This window comes from Vipera berus, assembly GCF_964194415.1.
Source record: "Vipera berus genome assembly, chromosome: 13".
NCBI classification, from domain to species: Eukaryota; Metazoa; Chordata; class Lepidosauria; order Squamata; family Viperidae; genus Vipera; species Vipera berus.
Window position 1 is genome coordinate 15696103 of NC_138216.1, and position 23696 is coordinate 15719798.

Sequence of the window (23696 nt, forward strand, 5' to 3'; positions counted from 1 at the left end):
ACACCAAGACAAGGAACAGAGACACCCTTACAAGGCAGTTCCCTTCCTTCAATGTTTGGGCTGTGGCGGCCGCCACCAACAAGTGGACTGCAAATTCAGTGGGAAATCCGGCCACATTGTAGCCATCTGTAGCCACATTGTAGCCATCTGTCCTTCACCAGAAGGACCGCCAACTGGACGAGCTGTTCAGGAGAGGTACTGGCCCCCTCGGGCAGCATAGACTAGGGTTCTGCTCCAGCTGCAGGAATGTCTGGCGGTTCTCAGTGATGTCAAACGTTGCAGGCCCGCACACAGAGACCTTCAGACCATCTTCGGCAACTTGATTTGCCCAGAGGTAGTTCTCCACCCTTGAAATGTAGGACAACCATCTCTCCGGGTGTGTGACATTGAATTCTTTGAGCTTTCCGACCTTTGACATGGTGAGAGGTCTTCATGGCTCATGTCTCTCATTGCCAAGTGCTTAGGAAGCTCTTTGCTACACATGGGCTGCCGGATGTCTTAGTTTCGGACAATGGGGCCCAGTTCACAGCATCCGAATTTCAGGCCTTCTTGAGGGCCTACCTCATAAGGCACATAATGTCAGCTCCCTTTCACCCCTCGACTAATGGGCAGGCAGAACACATGGTGCATATGATTAAAGAGTCACTAAAACGCATAGTTTTGGGGGATTGGCACCATAGGCTGGCTGATTTCTTGCTATGCCAGCACACTACGCCACGCACAGCCATGGACAAAAGCCCAGCCGAGCTCTGCTGGGGAAGAATACTGATCACAAAACTGGACAGGTTGCACCCTGACCGAGTAGCAGCAGACACCGCACGCCGAAAGGCATCAAGGAGGTTGTAAGTGGGTGATTGGGTGTGGGCTCAGAACTATGGGCATGGGGCTTTGTGGGTGCCCACTAAAATTGTTAAGATCTCAGGACCCCTCTCCTACGAGGTGGTCCTAGAGGGGGGGGCGAGTCATTCGCTGACATATTGATCAGCTGTGACGGCGGTTTGCTGAACAGTCACTGAGAACTCCACAGAGGGTCCACAACAAGAGCTGTTAACCAGCAGTCTAACAGAGCAGTTCACACGGTCTGAGGATACCTTCAGACATTGCAACGGGGAGGTGGCCATAGATGGACACAGTCCGGAAGTTCAAATTGGGTCTCCAGACGGGGAAGGGCAACCCAAACTATGCAGCAACTCTGCTGACCCAGCTACTCCACTGGACTTTGGTTTGGGCCGACCAGGAATGGCCAGCCAAAGGAACTTGAGTCAATTCGACTCACTTGAACCCAAGAGTCCTGGTCTACCTAGCTCGGCAGGCAAGCAGGTAGACTGGGAGTTTCCCGGAACCCCCAGGTGTTCTGAGTGGGCTCGTAGACCACCAAAATATCTTCAAGATTATGTTAGTAAATAATGTGTGTACATTCTAGGGGGAGGGGTGTAATGTATTGGGGTTTTTGCTTGTACTGATTCACGTCTGTTTAAATGCTGCTTAACGGTTACTCAATGGTGTGCCTGTGTAACAGCTACGGACCAAGCCAGACTTCTTGTCTCCAGGAATATCATTGGTAGATTTGGGGCAGGAATGGGTTCCTTTAAACCTATTGGCCACCGCCTAGTGGCCAACTGTATAAGTAGCTGCGCAGCAGCCTCTGTTTCAGTTCTGTTCTGCCTGACTCCAATAAAGCATGTTTCTGTTGGAACCTTGCGTCTTGCTTATTGCCTGCAAAGAACCGGCTACACAACACTGCCCCTTGCCCTCCTGGATGTCCCTAGACTAATTAGCATGTTCAGTCCTTGATAGATGGATTATTTTGGATGAGATTATTGTTTTTAAAGGACCCTTTATATTTCCAAATATTTCTTCTAATGAGCATAATTGTGCTTTATTTTTCTACAGCTTTATTTTTATACTCAGGAGGTCAAGAAAGAATGGCCATCATCCTGGGGCTTTGAGATAGGTACAAGTCAGAAGCCAGGGGAAATCAAGAATTTAATAACCACCTTTATCTGTTCGGCAATCAATAACTTTCTCCCATGCCAGGGCTAGGAGAGGCAGCTGGAAATCTCATCTTTAAAAAACATCACAGTGAAGCCAGTGCAGATGGTGCCTCTCTTCACAGGGCCTGCAGCTGTGAGTTGTTACAACATCTGTGCTCAGTGCAGCAGCCGAGGATGGGCACCGGGGTAAAGAAGGGCTTCCGATGGGCTCCTTTGGACAGATCAGGAAGGGAGAAGCAAAAGATGGAAGGGGGAACCTGATGCACAGCCAGCCCAAAGGCTGCTTGACAGCAAACATCCCTGCAAGAATCCCCAAATGTATGTTTTTCCCCCATGCAGCTCTTCTTCTGTATAAGCTAAATTTCCATGGCAACAGACTAAGGTTCATAATAATAAATGAATCCAAAGTTCCAAATAGCAGGAAAAGCAAAACCCCAACAAACCTCATCATAAGAATAAAGCAGCACTGGATTTTAAACTATTGTGTTCTTTAACCAAAAAAAAGATTCTGCAAAGAATCTGTTATTTATAAAATGTATAGGCCGTTCATCTTACTTCAAAGTAACTTGAATGCTTCCAGGCCTCCCCCAAGGGCGTCACCTATGGGCCCAGGGCTGGCAACCGGCTTTGTGAGAAGGGCCAGCCCAGTTCAGCCCCTGCTGTGGACCATCCAAGCCCAGCGTCATAGAATATGTTTTAGGGCTGGAAGGTGCTCTGAGGTCTTCTAGTCCAACCCCTGCTCAAGGCAGGAGCATTATACCATCCCAGTTAAAAGGTTGTCCAGTCTATTTTTGAAAACCTCCACAACTCTGGGAGACAAGCTACTGCACTGATTAATTGCAATCAGTGTTGGAAAATTTCTCCATACTAGGTTGGCTCTCTCAACAGGCTTCCACCCTTCTTGCCCTGCCCTCAGGGGCTTTGGAGAACAAGTCTTCTTTTCTCTGACAGCCCCTCAAGTACTGGCTTGTCTTTTTTTTTTAACCTCCTTGGCAAGACCTCAATCTGATGCATCCAAAGGACAAGAGTTAAGATGTTCTTTTCCATGTGTGTTCCCCGTTTTGTGCCTGCTTGCTCTCTTGTAACCTCTTCCTTTCCAAAAAGTGTAAATACAAGCATTAATTCCCCCTTGCTAGTATACCAGAACCAGGTGAGGATTCCAAAGGGGTGGGGGACAAGGGGTGTAAGGCTGACCCCAAGCCCAGCTCCCTCCTGAATTAATTTCTAGAAGACTTCCCCATTATTTGGAGTGGTATCCTTCTGAAGCTCTAAGTTTGTTCAAGGCTGATTTTCCCAGTAAACCCTTTTAAAAATTCCTGTTCTCCTTCTCACTTTTTCTACTTTCCCAGGACCAAGCGACCGTTTCCCTCTCCTACCTTTTTCAAGGGTCCAGAACCAAATCCCTGCACAGCTGCTCTCCGATGGCCCATCCATTGATGTCTGATGTGTTGTTGTTGCTCCTTGTAGGTTATCTCAATGTGGAGTTCCTTCTTTCATCAATAGCATTGTGGGATAGTTTGGCGGGAGATGTCCCTGGCTCTCCCTGGCAATTGATCTAGGAAGATAAGTTGTGCTCACCAGATCAAGTGCGATCCCCATAGCTAGCAAAAGCGGTGGTGGATTCCAAAGGCCAAAGCTGGATTAGGCTCCTCTTTATGCAATGAGTAATCTGGCAATTCAGTTTTGCTTGTATTTGGCCGAGGGAAATGGGATAAAATGGGAGCATCCAAACTTAACTTAACTTAACTTAGCACATCTATTTTGCATTAAACAACAGAGGGATTTGCAGAAGGTTTATAAAAATGTTGCTGGTGATGCCATACTACTGGTTATGCCCAGTAGGTCTCTGGATCCCCTCCCCAAAATAACATCTTCCAACAAGAAGGAAAGTTCTTCTCTGTCATAGATTCATTCTAAGACAGAAGCACAACCTTGGAGAACCATATTTATTGCAACAGTCACGGGATGCCTGCATTACAAAAAGAGGAGCCCAAGCAATTGGGAAATGGGTTTTTTATGCTACAAGGCAGAAAATCCTAGGGATCTAACAGGAGACAGTGTTTGTAGCCAAGGGTTGAACTCTGGAGTCCTTGGTGCTTTCTGAGCGTGGGTGTCTCTTCCAGACATTTCATTACCGAGCTATGTAACACTATCAGTGCTAGTGTGGGATTTACTCTGTTTAGATATAGCCACTTTTGCTGCCACCGTTGATGGAGGCATTGTTTTCTCCTTGGGGATTTCCTTGTTTATATGATTGTTTTCTATTGGCAGGAATTGCTATTCTGCTTGCAGGAATTCTGTTTGAAAGCAGGCAAGAATACCCCAGCCAAAGAATTACTAAGGAGACAAGCGATCAAGCAAATTCAATTCAATTCAGTTCAATTCAAGCAAGGAGCTACCAAGCTCAGAGGGCATCCAGGGGCTCCACAGTCCTTTCCTGAAGCAGGTGCTTTGTTCTTCATGGCTTAATGTTTTCAACCATGATTCCAAGGAAGTTTTCAGCCTTCTTTACTGGCCACTGATGGAACTTTTGCTGATTCTTTCCCCTTGACAGGTTCTGCTCCCTTCAAATTTTGGCCCGGAAACTTGCTTCTCTCTGCTGTATTTCAGACCACAATGGTGCTCTCACCCATGCAGGCCCAAGCCATCTTTGCAATATCCATGCTTATTTCTTGTCAAGCCACCACAATCATCCCCAACCACCGTATCCAGACTAAACACGCAACTTCCATCTTAACTCTTATTACTTCCAAAACCTGGCCCTACTTCTTTCTCTACTTGCTAGTTCCTTACCTCTTTTCTCCTAAATAACCTGCCCTTGCACGCAGGATATGTTCACACATTTAGCCTGATCACGTACAGATCCAGTGACTGCGTTTGCAAAATATGGGTTTTGGTTAGTTACCTACTGAGAGTGCGGAGCTTAAAAAGGTTTCATTTACTAGCCAGGTTTTGCTTGTTGCAAAATTGCATCAACACACCAAGCCCAGGTGGGCAGAAGGTATGCTGTCCTTCAACAACATGATGGGAGTTTGGAAAAAAAGACGAACCACCCTCTCAAGTTTACAAAAGGGAAGGAAGAGCTGTGTTAGTACAGGCTTGGTCCCACTCATTGGAGAGTGATCTGTATTTATCTCACACACTTCTGGTTTTCACCCAGGCTTGCAGTTTCTTCTCTACCTTTCAACCCGCAGCTCCTGGGGGCAGAAACCTGAGGTTTTGCAGCCCAAGGTTATTTGTTAACCAGTTCTCATGAAACTAATTGGTTTTGCAGGAATGGCTGTGAACAGAATACTCTGAGGCTCTGCAAAGTGTGGATTTTCACACACAGGTAACCTCCCTGTGACACCACCCCCCCCAATAATATTTAAATTGATATTTCCTATCATTTGGAACCATCAGTCAGAAACTGCTTGCTTAAATTGCACAACTGTAGATGGGATCATACAGACCAGAATTATACAATCAAAGTTGTAGAGTTCAAGGTGCGTGTAAAGAATTGGCAACTGGCACTTACATGTAGAAACTGGTTTACCTGAAGCCTGTTGACTATAGAAAAATGAAACAAAGTATTAGTACCGCATTATAGAGCCTTAGTAAGACCACACTTGGGATAATACGGCATCCAGTTTTTGGTCATCATGATATAAAAAAGATTCTGGAAAGAATGCAGAGAAGAGCAACAAAGATGATCAGGGGACTGGAGGGTAAAACATATGAAGAATACTTGCCTAGTATGTCTAGTCTAGTGAAAAGACTAGGGGTGACATGATAGCAGTATTCCAATATTTGAGGGGTTGCCACAAAGAAGAAGGGGGTCAACTTATTTTCCAAAGCACCAGAAAGCAAGAAAGAAACAATGGATGGAAACTAACCAAAGAGAGAAGCAACCTGGAACTAAGGAGAAATTTCCTAACAGTGAGAATAAACCAGTAGAAGGGCTTGCCTTCAGAAGTTATGGGTGCTCCATCACTGGAGGCTTTTAAGAAGAGATTGGACAGTCACCTGTCCGAGATGGCATAGGGTCTCCTGCTTGAGCAGCGTTGGACTAGAAGACCTCTAAGGTCCCTTCCAACTTTGTTATTCTGTTATTCCCAAGTGATATTATAGGATTTCACCACCACCTTTTTTGTTTTGCCCACTGAGATGTCTCCAGCAATGCTGAAGAGCTTAGCTTAGTATGGGAAATAGATAAATTTTAGAAGAATCTTACTGATTTTACTAGATTTAGAAGACACCCCCTTCCCGAGTCTGGCCTACTGATTAAGGCACCAAGTAGGAGTAGGAGGGGAAAGAGAAGGAATCCACTCTTCACTTTTAATGTAAAAATAACCCCTCACAAACAGGAGTATAAAGGAGAATGTTTTTGTGACTTTAATGCTCTTGGAAGTTGCATGGATTAAAAGTCATTGGCCAATTAATGCCATCCATTCTTCTTCATTCCTGTATAGAATTTCTTGCCTGCAATTTCAATGAAGCAATGAAGACAAATGGCTTTAATTAGACAGTCTTATAGAGCTGAGCTTCTCACTTATCTCAGTTTAATAAAGTTTATGGTGTATTAATCAGGTGGAAATGTTATTAGAAAAAGAGTGATAACTTTTTTCATGTGAAACAGAGATTTTTCTGGATATGAAGATTTTAAGTGGGATTGATCCTTGTGTTCTATTAGTCCCATTGTAAGGAGAACCAGATACCTCATTAGATCTAAAAATACATATTAAGCAGAATGTACACAGTCCTTTGGACAAATTCCTTCAAATTTTGACCACCGGTAGAGAGTAAATGAAAAATAGAAGATTTTAAAAAGAATTTTCTATGAATTTGAACTCTGAATATTAAGGGTATATTTCAATGCTGCCTGTTCTTGAACGAAGATTTTGTTAAAAAAAGTTTGATTTGCCTTAGGTTTCCCAAAAATTGGTCTTGCACTGTGCTCAGATATAAACAGATGCCAAATAAAAATATTAAAGAATCCCCAGTGGGTTGTGGGCAAAACGTACTCACAAACCAAGCACTAATTGGTTCAACCAGCAGCCCTCAACTGGATTTCAGCTGCCTTTTGCAAGGGATTGATTCAGGACTTGGGTGGGAGCTGCCTCGCTTCCCCAGAGGCTGTGCTGGAGAAAGAGGGGAAAGATGTCAGAGGGGAAAATATAGGAGAAGGAAAGGAGCGGGCAAAGACATCTTACCCTCCTAGTTACTGTCCTACTGATGTAGTAACCAAATCAACACAAGATGGCGCCCAAGGACCGAAAAATGAAATTAAAGCTACCTTATAGCAGTAGTATTCAGTTGCTTTTGTCCGTGTGCAAATTAGCTTGGCCAAAATTCCTGAGCTGAGCAACATTTCAGTAGACCTATACACAACTCCATGAAATCTCATGAGGCTTTAGCCTTTTTGCGTTCAACTTCAATTTTGTATCTATGACTTTGTATGATTGCTGCTTAAAAGATCACTGACCTATTTAAGCTGACTTTAGGCAGAAATCAGTTGAACCAACAACTTTTGTGATCCCTGAATCCAAGCTTCTGCAACCTTATTTGTTTACAAGGTGAGGGAGGATCTCACTCTTCCAAAAGTTGGTGGGAGGGAAATAAGTTGTTGGGTCTTGGCAGTGCTTTTTTTGTAAAAGAAAAAGGTGCTGGAACTCACACACATCATACAACCCGCCTTGCCTACCCTACAAGGTTCCATCCAAAAAAGGTGCCGAAACTCCATTCTGGGCGTTCTGTAACAAAAAGAGCCCTGGGTCTTGGACAGAAGTTAAATTTCATTTAAACGGTACATCTAATATAACAATTTCTGTGTGATCAAACTAAACGTTCAACTGTTCTAGACAGATGTTAGATTAAAAGTTTTCCTTTTTTAAAAAAAATCCTTTACCTTCTGAATATCCAGTGGCGCTCCCTCTCATCACAAAGATTACCTCCTCCCACGCTGCTAATTTTGCTAACATTCAGGGCCTGTTAACACATCCCTTTATTGCATTTTGTATGTCTACACCTGGCTGATCTTTGGAAAAGTCCTCCTGTTAGGCTAATCAAGAGGGTAAGAAAAGCTAAAACCTATTGATTGACAAAGAGTTTTCATTTCCCCCCCCCCTTCATCTCCAAGTAATGTTCAGAGCATCCATTTCAGCCTCAACCTCCCACATGTAGAAAAGAAATCCCGACATTTTTATCCCTGGCCTGGTGGGCTTTAGAGAGGGCTGGTGGTTGCCCTGCTGTGAATTATTGACAACAGAGAACGCACACAACTCAAAGGAGGGCCAAAGACAGAAGAGGTGGTAATTCTGCATCTCCTGTGGGGTCTGCTCAACTCTGCTTCGGGTCAGGCCAGTTTCGAGCCTTGAAAAACTTCTTCAGTCCTTGAAGGTTGACAGGCGGGAAGTAGGGTCCAAGCCTCTTACGGATCCACCATTTCTGCTGCTGGGCGTGCTGCCCACCTGGCCGGCTGAACTTGTACCTGAAATGTTCTCCCCGAACCCACCTGCAAGGAGGCAAAAGCATTGCAATGAGAACCAAGCAACTTGCTTATTCCTCCTTCAGCAAAACAGAGCAAACTGGATTTTTTGGAGCAATTGGTTCCAAATAGGGCACTACCCATCTGGGTCCCTTCTGTTACAGGATCAGGCCTTGGAGAAACAATTCGACCTGACCTGCCCCATAGATGGTGGGGGTCAACTTGAGATAATACAGGTAGTCCTCGACTTACAAGTTGGTTTAGTCACCACTCAAAGCTACAAGAGCACTAAAACAGTGACTTATGACTATTTTTCACATTTATGACCGTTGCAGCATCCCCTGAACAGGTGATCCAATTCAGACGCCTGGCTACTGACCCCTATTTATGAGAGTTGCAGTGTTCCCAGGGTCACGTGTTCCCCTTTTACGACCTTCTAACCAGCAAAGTCCATGGGGAAGCCAGATTCACTTAACAAGTGTGGCAAGAGAAGTCGTAAAATGGGGCAAAACTGACTTCACAGCAGAAATTTCAGGCCCAATTATGGTCGTTGAGGTCTGCCTGTGTTGTACCTTTTTTTTTTTTTACTTCTGTGGACATCCCTGGACTAAAGGTCGAGATGGAGAAGAGGGAAGGCAGGAATTGGGGCAGCCCTTGCCTCCATGGAAGAAGGCTAAAAGGAAGGAAGGAAAGGGATCACTCCCCACAGATGCTGCTTTTGCAGGATCTTGAATATCCTTTCCGTCATGGAAGAGCAGGTTCACTTTCTCTCTGCCAAAACCGTCTTCCTCCCAGCCTGGACATTCCCGTGCTTCCTCCTCCAGGCTGGGACAGCTGTGCTGCGAAGATGCCACCAGCCATCAGCTCACAATGACATCTTGCAAACGTCTCTAAGCTGTTATGGCTGGAGGCTAAACCTTCCAGACAGGTGAAAACGGCTGTGGAGGAGGCAGCTGTCTCTCTCTCTGGAACAGATGAGGTGTTTTTGGAGGGAAAACACAAGTGCACAGACAAACACACACATACACATGGTGGGAATGGGAGACAAGCAGGGTGGGTAAAATGTTTGCCTATGCAAAGGCTGGGGTGTTGTTTTTTTCTTGTTCAATGAAAGAACAGTGGGAGAGGGATTGTGCCTAGAAAACTCCTGACATTGACAAGAAGGATCAAGCTGCACAGGGCAACTTGTAGCTGGTGATGCACAACATGCTAAACCCTAAATGAGGCAGTCTCTCTTTTTCCATGCATTAGAATCGGTCTTTGACTCTTGCAACTGCCTGGACAAGTTCCTGCAATGTTCTCGGCAAGATTTCAGAAGGGCTTGGTCGCTGTCTCCTTCTAGGGCTGCGAGAAAGTGCCTGGCCCAAGGTCACCTAGCTGGGTGTGTGCCTAAGGTGAAACTAGAATTCCTGGTGTTTCTAGCCTGAGGCCTGAACCACTAGGCCAAACGGGCACTCTAAATCAGGGGTCCCCAACCTCCAGGCCGTGGACCAGTACCAGGCCGCGGCATGCCAGCAACCGGTCCGCACAAACAAGCAAAGCCCCATCCGCGGGATGCAGAGAGCACACAAAACCACACACCCTCCAGTCCACAGAAAAACCTCTCTCCACGGAACCAGTCCCTGGTGCCCAAAAGTTTGGGGACCTCTGCTCTAAATGAGAGTGGCAAAGTGCAGGGGCTGCCTGAAGCCCAATAATCCATATCCTGATGTAACATAATAATCAAGTTCCCACACATAATATTAAAGCCCTAATCTGCTTTGGACCTGATTTGCTGATCGAGCCAAATGATTTAAAAAAATCATTGTTATATGTTTCCCTTCCTTTTTTAATCTGTTTTTGCCTTGTGCTTTCAACTGCAAGAAATCTGCAAACCCATTACACACCATACAGAGCTGCAACCGCGAAGAGGAAGCTCAAACCATAAACTATGGTTTGAAGCAATGTCTGATATTCCTAAACGTGTCCACAGATCATTCACTGACTTTTCTACAAGGTCAAGACTAGCGACCACAACCCAGCCGAGCGTAACGTGTCTCCAACCTCCCCATGTGCTTGTTACCACCAGTGGTCTGGACGCAGTCGCAGTGTCGCAAATGACATAATAGGCCTCCTTTGTGTGATAACGTCAAGATGCGTACGATGTCACTTGCCCTTTCCTGGGAGATGCTTCAACCCTGCCTAATTAGCTGAACACACAAGAGAACACCATGTTCTCTTCAGTTGACCTGGAGCAGCAGGAGGCTACATGCACAGGCCTTGAAGAGTTCCTTTGCACAAATGGGGCGGGAAGACTTGTGGACCAGGGATTCCTCTTATTCTAGGTCCATCTTTCCAGACTGTCTCTGGAACTCAGGCAGCATTCAGGCATCCTCCATCCTTTGCTCTCGCTCTAAGTAGAAATGCTGGAGTCACTGTGGGCCTTTCTTGCAGGCAGAGTTACTGAGATAGAGGCTTAACCATCTTAACCACATCTCAACAAAATGGACATGGAAGACATCCAGAGAAACGGCTTCTTTAGACCAGGGGTCCCCAATCCCCCGGGGCTGTGGCCCGTTCAGAAGCGGACCGTGTGCGCAGTTCCACTTGTGCATGCAACGGGCAGGCAAGAGTGCAGCTCCATGTATGCGAGCAGCAGGCGCGTGTGCTCTCTGCTTGCGCAAATGTAGCTACCCGAACCCGCTCACGTGGAAGCATCCCCTCTCCCCCACCTCCACCCCCCATCGGTCTGCAAAGCTAGAAGGGTTGGAGACCGCTGCCTTAGACAACTCCTCCACACCTGGGAACAGACACTGCTGCACTGCAAGCTTCATTTGGCAATGGGGGGGGAGGAGAAAGCAACCTGGATTTTTTTTAATCGAAATTTAATTGTCCTTTCACACTTGAACAAAACTTTCTATCAATCATGTAGCTAAATCGCATTATTAATTCCTCCTGTAGCCCAAACAAGGAGTCTTTTAAGATTTATGAGGACTAAGCTGCTTTATGAACTTTGAGCCAGGCCTAATATTTTGTGCCCGGATGTTTTGCAAATGTCCCTTTCCCCAAGTCAAGTTTCACACACAGTTAGTTTACTCCCACCATGATCTCATGTTTTAATCTTTTTTTCTTTTTACAGAAGAGAGCCAGTCATCTGCTTTTGATTTTCTGTTTTACTGCACTTGCACGGCAGCAACAAGCCACACCACAATCTAATTTCATTTTTAAGTGTCCAACGCATCCCAGTCAACTTTGTTCTCTAACACTTTAATTCTTCTTGAGATTAACTATCAGAGAACCCACATGAGTGAACTAAGCTTTACGAAACACCAGGCCCAGATGGAAAAGTATGGTGAACAAATTCAGGCCCACAAATGTGTTCTCTCCTTTGGAAGACTTCATTTGGTGTGTGAACATGTGTGCAAGTATGTGTGAGGGCAAGAGGAAAAACATTCCAGGTGCAGGGCAAGGTTTATACCCCAATTCAGCCGTGTTCCATGTATATGCTATGCAAAGCCTTAGTATGACCACACTTGGAATATTGCATCCAGTTCTGGTCACAATACAAAAAAGATGTTGACTCTGGAAAGAGCGAAGAGAACAGAAACACAGGTATTTAGAATAGAATAGAGCTGGAAGGGATGTTGGGCATCTTCCAGTCCAGCCCCCTGCTCAAGGAGGAGAACCTATACCATCTCAGACAGGTGGTTGTCTAGTCTCTTCTTAAAAACCTCCAGTGATGGGAGTGCCCACGATTTCTGGTGGCAAGCTGTTCCACTGGTTAATTGTCCTCCCTTTTAGGAAGTTTCTCCTTAATTCAAGGTTGCTTCTCTCCTTGATCAGTTTCCAACCACTGTTTCTCGTCCTTCATTCTGGTGCTCTGGTGAACAAGCTGACCCCTTCTGCCTTGTGGCAGCCCTTCAGATACTGGAACACTGCTATCATGTCTCCCCTATTTCTTCTTTTCTTTAGACTAGATAAAGGTGAAGGTAAAGGTTCCCCCGCACATGCGTGCTAGTCGTTTCCGACTCTAGGGGCCGGTGCTCATCTCCGTTTCAAAGCCGAAGAGCCAGCGCTTGTCCAAGGACGTCTCCGTGGTCATGTGGCCGGCATGACTGGACGCCAAAGGCGCACGGAACGCTGTTACCTTCCCACCGGAGTGGTCCCTATTTTTCTACTTGCATTTTTACGTGCTTTCGAACTGCTAGGTTGGCAGAAGCTGGGACGAGTAACAGGCGCTCACTCTGTTACGCGGCACTCGGGATTCGACCCGCCAAACTGCCGACCTTCCGATCGACAAGCTCAGCGTCCTAGCCAAACCCAAGTCCTGTAGCCGTTCTTTGTATGTTTTAGTCTCCAGGCCTTTGATCATCTTAATTGCTCTTCTCTGATTTTTTTCCAAACTCTCAACATCTTTTTTGTGATATGGTGGCCAAGATTGGCTGCAGTATACCAGCTGTGGTCTTACTACTAGGGTTTTATATTTAGGAGGCTGGAGGCTAAAACATATGAAGAACATTTGCAGGAATTGGGTATGTCTAGTCTAGAGAAAAGAAAGGCTAGGGGAGACGTGATAGCAGAGTTCCAATATTTGAGGGGCTCCTACAACAACAGGGGGTTGTCAAAATATTTTCCAAAGCACCAAAAGGCAAGATAATAAACCATGGTTGGAAAATGATCAAGGAGAGAAGCAATCTAGAACTAAGGAATTTCCTAACAGTGAGGACAATTAACCAGTGGAACAGCTTGCTCCAGAACCTGTGGGTGCTCCATCACTGGAGGCTTTCAAAAACAGATTGGAGAACCATTTCCTGCTTGAGCAGGGGGTTGGAGTAGAAGACTTCCAAGGTCCCTTCCAAATCTCTTAGTCTATGTCCTGTGACAGGGCTGTTCAAACTTGGCCTTTTTATGACTTGTGGACTTCAATCCCAGAATTCCTGAGCCAGGCACACTGGCTGAGGAATTCTGGATGTTGAAGACCACAAGTCATAAAAGGGCCAGGTTTGAAGACCCCTGTTCTATGATCTGGACAAGACTCTGTCTAGAAGGTATCTGCGTGACAGGATACTTAGAAAAAGGATCTCCCTGATCAGGAGGTGCCCCTCCTTTGTCACCAGAGAAACTGTCTAGAATAAATGAAATACTTTGAATCTTTGCTGGAAAAGTGAACAGCAGAAGGGACATTTTGTTTAGTGAATATGTTAAAAAAACAACCCCCCCAATTTTTGGACAAACAATTCTGAAGATTTTAAAGGTTAAAGTAAGCTGAAACCACAGCTTTTTCTTTTGGGATTAATGGAAAGGCAACTAGAAACAAGTCATGGATCTTCCTTTTTCTGTGTGACAACCGCAGTGATGCTATTATGTGCTCAAAGGTTTGACAAGACCCACAACGGAGGAATAGTTGGTGAGGATGATGGAATTTGCGGAGATGGCTGAACTGACTTTTTTGATGGGAGAAAAAACAATGTCTATATTTATTGCTGACTGGAAACCCTTTATAGGCTTTTTGCATAAAATGGAAAAAAAATGCATTGAGACTTTGTGGTTTAGTGATTAGAAGAAAAATATAATAGAAAAGAGTGAGCTTTTTTGTAATCAAAAATGAAGAGACAATTTTGAAAATCTACTGTATTTATATTTGCTTCAAAGGAAACTGGAAACTTCTCTTTCCATTTCTTTTTATTCTTTCTTGCTCGCTTTTTCCTTGTTTTTCCCCCTCCTTTGCTTCTTTTACTCTTTATTAATAAACTTAGTAAACGTTTATTTTTATTTTTATAAAAAAAATGCCCCTTGAACTGGACTTACTTGGGTGGTGCCTTGCCTTCAAATGGGTTGAAGGCCAGAAGAGACAACATTTCTTTCTCGTTGGCCAAGAGTTTCCCGGCTAAGTGAATGATCCACTCGTTCTGCTCGTAGGTCTTGCGGAGAAAGAGAGCAGGGGGGGTGGGGGGGAGGGAGGGAAGAAAACACACATTTTGAGAAGCGATGAAAATGAAATGAATTTTAACTCAAACCTGTGAACTGGAAGCCTCTGAATAATAGAACATAAAGCAATGTATTAATATATGCAGAAAAAAAACCCCATATTTCATGTGTTTATTACAGATGGGAGCTCTAAACTGATTATAGGTAGGTCCTCGACTTATGACAACATTTAAGCCCAAAGTTTCGGGTGCTGAGAACAATTACGTGAATTTTGCCCCATTTTATGACCTTTCTTGCCACAGTCGTTAAGTGAATCACTGCAGCTGTTCAGCTAGTGACCCGGTTGCTAAGTGAATCTGGCTTCCCTGTTGACTTTGCTTGTCGGAAGGTCGCAAAAAGGGATCACATGACACACACCCCGGGACACTGCAACTATCATAAACATGAACCAGTTGCCAAGCATCCCGGATTTGATCACGTGACCCTGGGGACACTGCAAAGGTTGCAACTGAAAAATGGTCATCAGTTGCTTTTTTCAGTGCTGTTGTAACTTTGAGTGATCACTGTTGTTAAGTCGAGGACTACCTGTAGACAGGTTAGAAAACACGTGTCAGCTAGAAAAAGCTTCTACTGGGAATCTTCAGAAGGATTAACATGTCGATAATGAGAAACAATATGGCTTCATATCAATTCTACACTAAAGCAAAACAGAGCGATGGTTTGGCAAATAGAGCATTGCCATAGCTGTGTGGCAAGGACCAAGTCCTTGCAATGACTCATAATTCGGAGCAAAAACAGTGATGTCAACCACAGCCCTTGTAGCTTTTTCAGGTTCCTGTGAAGCCAAGGGTAACCCAAGTGAGCAATTAAACCAAGATAGCCACTTCTGTCTTTGATATATTCACTGTATCCAATCTCCTAGAACAAAGATGAAAGTTTGACTGTGTGGGTCAGATCCAAGCCCAACCTTTTGAGTGGCATCTGGACACCTTTCCCAACACCCTGAAGAATAAGTCTCAAGTGTTGTTTTCACGACAGTCTTCTACAGATGGATTTTCTTAGAAGCAAAGAGCTTGTAAATATTTACTCAATTAGATTAAAGAGAACTTGCTTTCAGAATTCATTTCCAAGGAGAAGAGAAACTGAGTTGGGGGTTGAACAAGAAGCCCTCCAAGGTCCCTTCCAACTCTATTCTGATTGATTGATCGATCGATCGATTGATTAAAATTCTGAGAAATTCTCACAGAGGCAGAATGTGCTTGTCGCTTGCCCTGAGTGATGAAATGGCAAAGTGGTTGTATATCCGGTCTTCCACTTGGGCGCATGTCTCTCTTCAGCCATCTCTAACCACCTTACTTTTCCCCCGTTTTCTTGAAATCCTGGGGAAAATTCTTAAGGGGCTTCTTCAGTTAAAAAACCCCCCTACTGCCATTGCTAAAATTGAGCTCTGTCCTTGAGAAATGGTTGGAAGATAGTTGCTTCCCTCAGAGACATTGGAAGAAATTTTTCTATCCAATTTCTCTGCCCACAAGTTTGGTGACGATTTTGAAAGGTCTTTCATGGCCAGTTCTTGCTACTTAAAACATCCATCATAATGAGTAATTCAACTTTCCCCGTGTTCTCTCAAATAAACACTCTGAACTCAGTACTATTCCTTGTTGAAGTGCCACTGTTAGGGGGGGAAAAAAATCCTTGCGAGCAACTGCTGGAATGGAAACTCCCAGATGGTGCTGGAACAAAACAGAACACAAGGACACTGAGAGGATATCAACACAGTGCTCATCCGAAGAGGACACCCCACTCCCACTCTCAAAAACCCTTCAGCTCCTGACAGGGAACACCGAAGAATAGCACCTCATCTGACAGCACAGAACATAAAATAACAGAGTTGGAAGGGACCCTGGAGGTCTTCTAGTCCAACCGCCTGCTCAGGCAGGAGACCCTGTACCCGTTCAGACAAGTGGCTGTCCAGTCTCTTATCGAAAGCCTCCAGTCATGGAGTATTCACAACTTCTGAAGGCAAGTCCTTCCACTGGTTAACTGTCCATTAGTTAACCGTTGCTAATATCAGGGTGGAATCCTGGTTCCTTTCCCATGTTAGTGGCCTGAGTTGAGACTGAGGGCCCAAGCCCAGCAAGGAAGTTTGGAGGACCCTTTTTCCAATACTCCCCCGCTCCAGGGTTCCTGAGGGAAGTAAAGGGGGGTTCATAATCATAATAGTAAAGTTGGAAGGGACCTTGGAGGTCATCTAATCCAACCCCCTGCTCAGGCAGGAAACCCTATACCATTTCAGACAAATGGCTGTCCAGTCTCTTCTTAAAAACTTCCAGGGTTGGAGCATTCACCGCTTCTGGAGGCAGGTTGTTCCACTGGTTAATTGTTCTAACTGTTTATAGAAAGAAAGAAAGAAGAAGGTAAGGAAGACCTTCAGAGTCCAGCTGCTCAAATTATTTCGAACCCTCTAACTCATCAGTAACAATTAATCAGAATGGCTTGCTTCTGGAAGTTGTTGTGGGTGTCCCTTCCAACTCTGTTATTCTGTATTTTTTCCAAGTAGCTGTGCTCTGGGTACTCTTGCCCAACTGCCCTTCCCATGGATGTGCTTTTTCTTTGTAGTTCTCCTCCAGGATCTGCTCTATTTTCAAACTCAGCCTCTCTTTTGCTGACTTCTCTCCCTTCTTCCCACGAGATGCAGTTCTGTCCAATTTTGGGAGCATTTGCTGATGGACTCCTAAGTCCCTTTCACATCACTTCTTTCCAACATTCAGCTGAGTTGGAAAGGATAAAAAAAAGCAAAGGGTTATTATTTTTTAATTAATTTAATTTTAATTCCATTTATATCCCGCCCTTCTCCGAAGACTCAGGGCGGCTTACAAGCTTAGCAGTAGCCTTCATTCTATGTATATGCCTGCTTATTAGGGCTTTCACACACACCCCAAGCGGCATTATTACAAAGTCAGCTTAATTGCCCCCAACAATCTGGGTCCTCATTTTACCTACCTCGGAAGGATGGAAGGCTGAGTCAACCTTGAGCCTGGTGGGATGCGAACCTGCACTAATTGCAGGCAGCTGGTGTTACTTAAGGAGGCATTAGCCCACTGCTCCATATTTGGCTAATCATATATTTTTTATTTATTTATTTTATTTTAATTCCATTTATATCCCGCCCTTCTCCGAAGACTCAGGGCGGCTAAGTAATGGTGTGTTACAATTAAAAGCATTTCTGGTATAGCAATTAAGCAACGGCATTTTTTCCCCTAATGCTCTTTGGAAGTGGGTGATCCAGATGGATCCACAAGTGTATAAAACTTTTGATGTGCCAATATTCAAAAAGTCCTCATTCGACCGTGACAGGTTTTAGGCCTCCTTTTTCTGCTTCCAGTGGAAATCTGGGCATGTCCCCAAAGGGGAAGTTTTTCTAGAATCCGCCTAAAGAAGGGACTCTTGCGTATCAAGCAGTGAAGAGTTCCACCCACCCCCCCCAATCTGTTGCAAGGCAGGCAGAGGGATGGAAATGGCTTCTCCCATACTTCTTAGTTGCTCTTCAGGAACCAGTCAAGAGTCTGTTGGCTACCCCCCACAGACCCGGCAGCAGGCCACTGAATGGAATCTAGAAGCCATTTGGCATTTTAAATTATGTTTTAATCCCCCCCCATTTGTTTATTGGTTCTATTGTGTGATAAACCCACTTCAATTGTCCCACCTGCATTGTAAAGATGACCATTACAACAACAACAACAACAATAACGAAGAAAAAGACTCTGCTGCTTAAATATTAGGAATATATTCCCCTGGAAACACTTCCTCCTTTTCCATTTCAGGCACTTGAACCACAGATTCCAGTGAAGAAGACTATGTATGGCTTTCAATGGAGTCATCCCAAACAGAAGAAAACATTGCACCATAACATTATGGCAAACATGATATTGTCAGGCTTCTATCAAAGCTTTGTAGCAGTGACATTTTTACTGTAGACTTTTTTTTCCTGGCAATACTTGCAAAAACCCTTCCCTTGTTACAGTCAAATGGACATTCTTTTTAAAACTATGGTCATCTCAGAAGATAATTGCAAACCCACTCCTTAACCCAGAGTGCTGGAAACTTAAAAAGTTTGCTCCGTTTCAATATTCAGGGGAGGAACTTTGTAAAAGCTAAAGCTAGAATATCAGAAATGAAGCAGGGTGAAGGCATTTTTAATAGTTAGAAAAACTGTTACTTTCTCTACTTAGAGAAACACAACAGACAGAGTAGTTAAAGAAACATGAGAAACTTATCAAAAAAATTAGGAAAAATTCTAACTTTGCTCATAATTCTATTGCGCTAGCCAGGCAAGTACATGTGTGGCCAAAGGACCTAAACTCTTCACAATCTTTCTCTGTAGTCACAAGATTTTACCCTGGCAGTTCTCAGGATCTGTGATGGATAGCAGTGTTTGGATGGGCACCTTAAACATCTCAAGCTTGGATAGGTGAATCTCAAATCTTGTCACGATGCTGGGAAGCAAGGCTAGTCTAATTTAAGTGCCAGATACTCAGTTGGGTCAACTGTTTTAGAATTGCCCCGTTCAGTGGGAAACTCACCTGGAAGGCAGCAAACCACATGAGCCAATCCAGGCGATAATGGTAGGGGCTGATCAGGCAGGGCCGCCTCTGCAGATTCCCTGGTTTACACTTGAATTCATATTCTTCCCAAACTGCAGCAGGATTATTGGGGTCTGAGCTGGAGGTCCCTTGGATTACAACCTCGGTTCTCTCTTTGGTTATGCTGCAAGAGAGAAGAGGGTGGTGACATGAGAGCAGTATTCCAGTATTTGAGAGGCTGCCACAAAGAAGAGGGGGTCAAATTATTCTCCAAAGCACCTGAAGGCAGGACAAGAAACAATGGTTGGAAACTGACCAAAGAGAGAAGCAACCTGGAATTAAGGAGAAACTTCCCAACAGTGAGGAACAGCTTGCCTCCAGAAATCGTGGGTGCTCCATCACTGGAGATGGAGGCTGGACAGTTACTTATCTAATATGGTATAGGTATAGGATATCCTGTTTGAGCAGGGGGCTGGACTAGAAGACCTCCAAGGTCCCTTTCAACTTCTATTCTATTCTATTCTATTCTATTCTGTTCTGTTCTGTTCTGTTCTGTTCTGTTCTGTTCCGTTCCGTTCCATTTTCTATATTCTATCTATATTCTATTCCTGAGTGCTCTGAAGGTCTTGAGATCCTACCAAGAGGCTTCTAGGGACGGCTTAAGCACCAGGGCAAAGAAACATTCAAGAGCCAGGGTGCAACTTCACAGCACAGCTTTAGAGGCAGACGAGAAAGGCTTTCTGGATTCCCAGGAAGGGATGGTCCAGCAGAGTCCTGATTATGTATCAAGATTTCATGGGGCATTCACAATATATTAGAATTGAAGCGCCTACAAGTAATCCTTGACTTACAATACAACAGTTTGTTTAATAACCGTTTGAATTTACAACAGTACTGGAAGAAGTGACTTATGATTGTTTTTCACACTTAGGACCGTTGCAGCAGCCTCATGGTCACGTGACCAAGATTCAGATGCTTGGCAACTGACTCATACTTATGGTTGCCATGTCCCGGAGTCATGTGTCCCCCTTTTGCAACCTTCTGGCAAGCAAAGTCAGTGGGGAAGCCAGATTCACTTAACAACCGTATTATTAACTTAACAACTGCTGTGCCAAGAAAGGTGGTAAAATGAGGCAAAATTCACTTAACAAAGGTCTCACTTAGTAACAAAATTTTGGCCTCCATTGTGATCATCAGTCGAGGTCTACTTGTATTTAAAAAATGATCAGTAAAGAAGTGCAAAAAACAGCGATGTGTATTTTCACAGGCAATTAACAAGCCTAGTTATCAATCGATGCCAAATAAAAAATATAAATGATAAAAAAGATCTATATTAGTTAAAACAAATCCCCATATTTTCTGAAGAAAAACATTAAAAAGTGAAATGTTGTTCAAACCATGCAAAGCCTCACCCAAGACCACCAAACTCTGGGACAGAACCCACCTACTTTCCTTTCATTGGATTTGTCAATCATACTTGGGCTTATCATTATCACTACCTCTGCAGTTCTCTTTTTAAAAATTGTACTCCAGTGGGAATAAAAGATAAGTATTTTTGATCCTTATCAAACTGTCAGACCGCTGTTTCTCGTCAGTCTATTTGGGGTCCACTTCTAGTACACGTAGCCCTTTTTTGTAGTGAGCTGGCAAGGCGACGCCTGTCAGCATTGTGATATCTGCTGGAGAACAGACAACTGAGGCTACACAATCACTGCGGCCCTTAAAGACCCCAACTGGCCCCATCTAAAGTTGTACAGGTAATCCTTGACTTACAACAGCTGGTTTAGTGACTGTTCAAAGTTACAAGAGCACTGAAAAAAGTGACTTATGACTGTTTTTCACTCTTATGACTATTGCAGCATCCCCATGGTCACGTGATCAAAATTCAGACATTTGGCAACTGATTCATAGTTATGACGGTTGCAATGTCCCGGAATCACGTGATCCTCTTTTGTGATCTGACAAACGAAGTCAATGGGGAAGCCAGATTCACTCAACTACGGTGTTACTAACTTAACACCTGCAGTGATTCACTTAACAACCGTGGCAAGGGAGATTGTAAAATGGGGCAAAATTCACTTAACAAATGTGTCACTTAGCAACGTAAAGTTTGGGCTCAATTGTGGTTTTAGCCTGAGGACCACCATTAAACGTACATACTCAACAAGATCACAATCAGTTAACTACAGGAATTGTAAGCAATGGTTTGAGCAAAGCATGTTCTCATTCTGTTACAACCAACGTGGAAAAAATAGATGCTCTGCCTCTTGGACTTGCAATGAAGACTGAAGGAAGGCTGTTAAAAAGATCAGCCAGGATCATAAATCGTCAGGGATATTTTGCAGGAGGCGTTTGCTGCTAGTGCCAAAGTAAAAGCTGTAGGACAATTGTCAGCCAGAAATGGCGAAACGTGCTTGAAGCCTTGTTGGCTATGTTAAAAAATTCCTACGGAAAAAGGAAGGGATTTAGTGAATATTTGACGGATTGGTTTGTATGATCCTTTTCTAGCAAGCACAGCGCTCCGTCCTTTGATTTTCCCCACCACAATAGCTCTGTGGAGAGTCTGTCTGAGAGTGCAAGAATTCCCCAGGTCATCTGCTGGAACTTCCATGGCTGAGGATGGAATCAAACTGGGCTCCTCGGGATGCAAGGATGGAACCATTATGATTTTCAGATTCTGAGACTAGGATGCAAGAAGGCCTGTGATTGGCCATGGCTGAATCCAGATCCAGACTCTGAGCTTTCCAAGCCAAGAGAAAAGTTGTGCAAAAGACACAGGACATAGAACAGGGGTAGGCAACCTTGGTTCTTTTATGACTCGTGGACTTCAACTCCCAGAATTCCTGAGACAGCATGGCTGGCTAAGGAATTGTGGGAGTTGAAGTCCATGAGTCATAAAAGAGCCAAGGTTGCCTACTCCTGACGTAGAATAGAGTTGGAAGGGACCTCGGAGCTAATAGCTGTCCAGACTCTGCCTGAGTACATTTGACAATGAGTCGCTACCCATCTCCCTGGATGGATAATTATATGTTGGAAAACTGCTGACAGTCAGTGTCAAAATATTGGCATAGAATAGAATAGAATAGAATAGAATAGAATAGAATAGAATAGAATAGAATAGAATAGAATAGAATAGAATAGAATAGAATAGAATAGAATAGAATAGAATAGAATAGAATAGAATAGAATAGAATAGAATAGAATTCGAAGGGACTTTGGAGGTCTTCTAGTCCAACCCCTTGCTCAGGCAGGAAACTCTATACCATTTCAGACAAGTGGTTGCCCAGTCTCTTCTTAAAAACTTCCAGTGTTGGAGCATTCACAACTTCTGGAGGCAACTTGTTCCACTGGTTAATTGTTCTAACTGTCAGAAAATTTCTTCTTAGTTCTAGGTTGCTTCTAGTCTTCTAGTCCAATCCCCTGCTTGAGCAGGAGACCCTATATCATTTCAGACAAAGGGTTGTCCAGTCTTTTTTTGAAAGCCTCCAGTGAGGGAACACCAACAACTTCTGAAGGCAAGCTGTTCCACTGGTTAGTTGTTCTCACTGTTAGGAAACTTTTCTTTAGTTCTAGGTTGCTTCTCTCCTTGGTTAGTTTCCAACCATTGTTTCTCTTCTTGCCTTTTGGTGCTTTGGAAAATAGTCTGACCTGCTCAGTCTTTGTATCTTTGTAGACAATAAAGGGTGTCCATGATGAAGAAATGTTTCACATCCTTCCTTTACAGAGAGCAAAATGCCTTTTCTTTTTTTGTGTGGAGGGAAAAAGATGGAAGGGGTGTCAGAGGAAAACTATAAACTTCGATGAAGGATCTGAAGGAGTGCAGCCTCTTCCCCCCCCCATCATAACACCAGAACTTGGAGTCTTCTATTAAAATTTGATGGCAGTAAACATGAGGCAGAGATACTTAAAAATGCCACAAGAGACATGTTGGTGACAGCCACCATAAATAGGTAAGAATGGTCAGGCTCATTAGCCACTTGATAGCATGTAGCAAAACAGAACTTGCAAGTTAAAAGCCATATAATTCAAGATGCTTGGGCAAATTACATGGGTGGTCAATTTCAATTCAGCCAGATAGCTCAGTTAGTGCAATGCTGGCTTGGGGGTTGGGGCAATCCTAGTCACAAATCATCTGGAAGGCTTGATGTCATTTGAGTTGGACGTTGGTCTTGATCTCAACAACCCATTAAAGGTTCTTCCTTGGAGCCAAATCTTTCATCTGAAGAACACCTCCCTGGAATGGGCAGTTTTTTTCTCTGCTATGTAAACCTGCTTCAAGGGTGTCAGATATAAGCTCCACCTCCAGGGATTTCCTAATTTATTCACTCTTTCCAGGAAAACTCCGTGCGACATCATGAAGTGGCTTGCTGCCAAGCAGAATGCAAATCTGGAGCATAATATAAAAAGTATGTTCATCGTTCAAAACACATCAAACTTTACAGTATCGCAGTTTCCTTATGAACTGCAGTTCTCTGTCAGAGCAGAAATATTGCCTGGAGTGATGGGGAGAGAGCAGAAACAACCACACAAACAAAACAGGCTTCTGTTGTTGTAGAGCTACCTATGCAATCAAGAGGTGCGGAAAAGCTGCAGTGGCCATCTCCCTGTGCCAACAACTGCAGAAGAAACAGCTTCTGCGTGGCTGGGACTGGGGGAGGGAGCATTAACCGGGCCTGACAGAGAGCAGGAAAGTCCCTCTTGCCACTTGGGCATGGACTGTGGTGGCTTGTGTTAGAACAACAATCCAGA

The 23696-nt window shown here is 44.2% G+C and overlaps 1 protein-coding gene across 1 annotated transcript in view; it reads right to left on the reverse strand.

Moving 5' to 3' along the window:
* Positions 1-1594: 1594 nt before the first annotated feature.
* The window catches only part of LMF1 (lipase maturation factor 1), a 113265-nt gene continuing 91163 nt past the window's right edge, over positions 1595-23696 (reverse strand). Inside the window, exons 6-8 of the mRNA XM_081338113.1 lie at positions 18948-19131; positions 14248-14360; positions 1595-8487 (exon numbers count right to left, since the gene is read on the reverse strand). Of these exons, the coding sequence (XP_081194239.1) occupies positions 8313-8487; positions 14248-14360; positions 18948-19131 (472 nt within the window). The 3' untranslated portion in view covers positions 1595-8312. The remainder of the gene's footprint in view (positions 8488-14247; positions 14361-18947; positions 19132-23696) is intronic.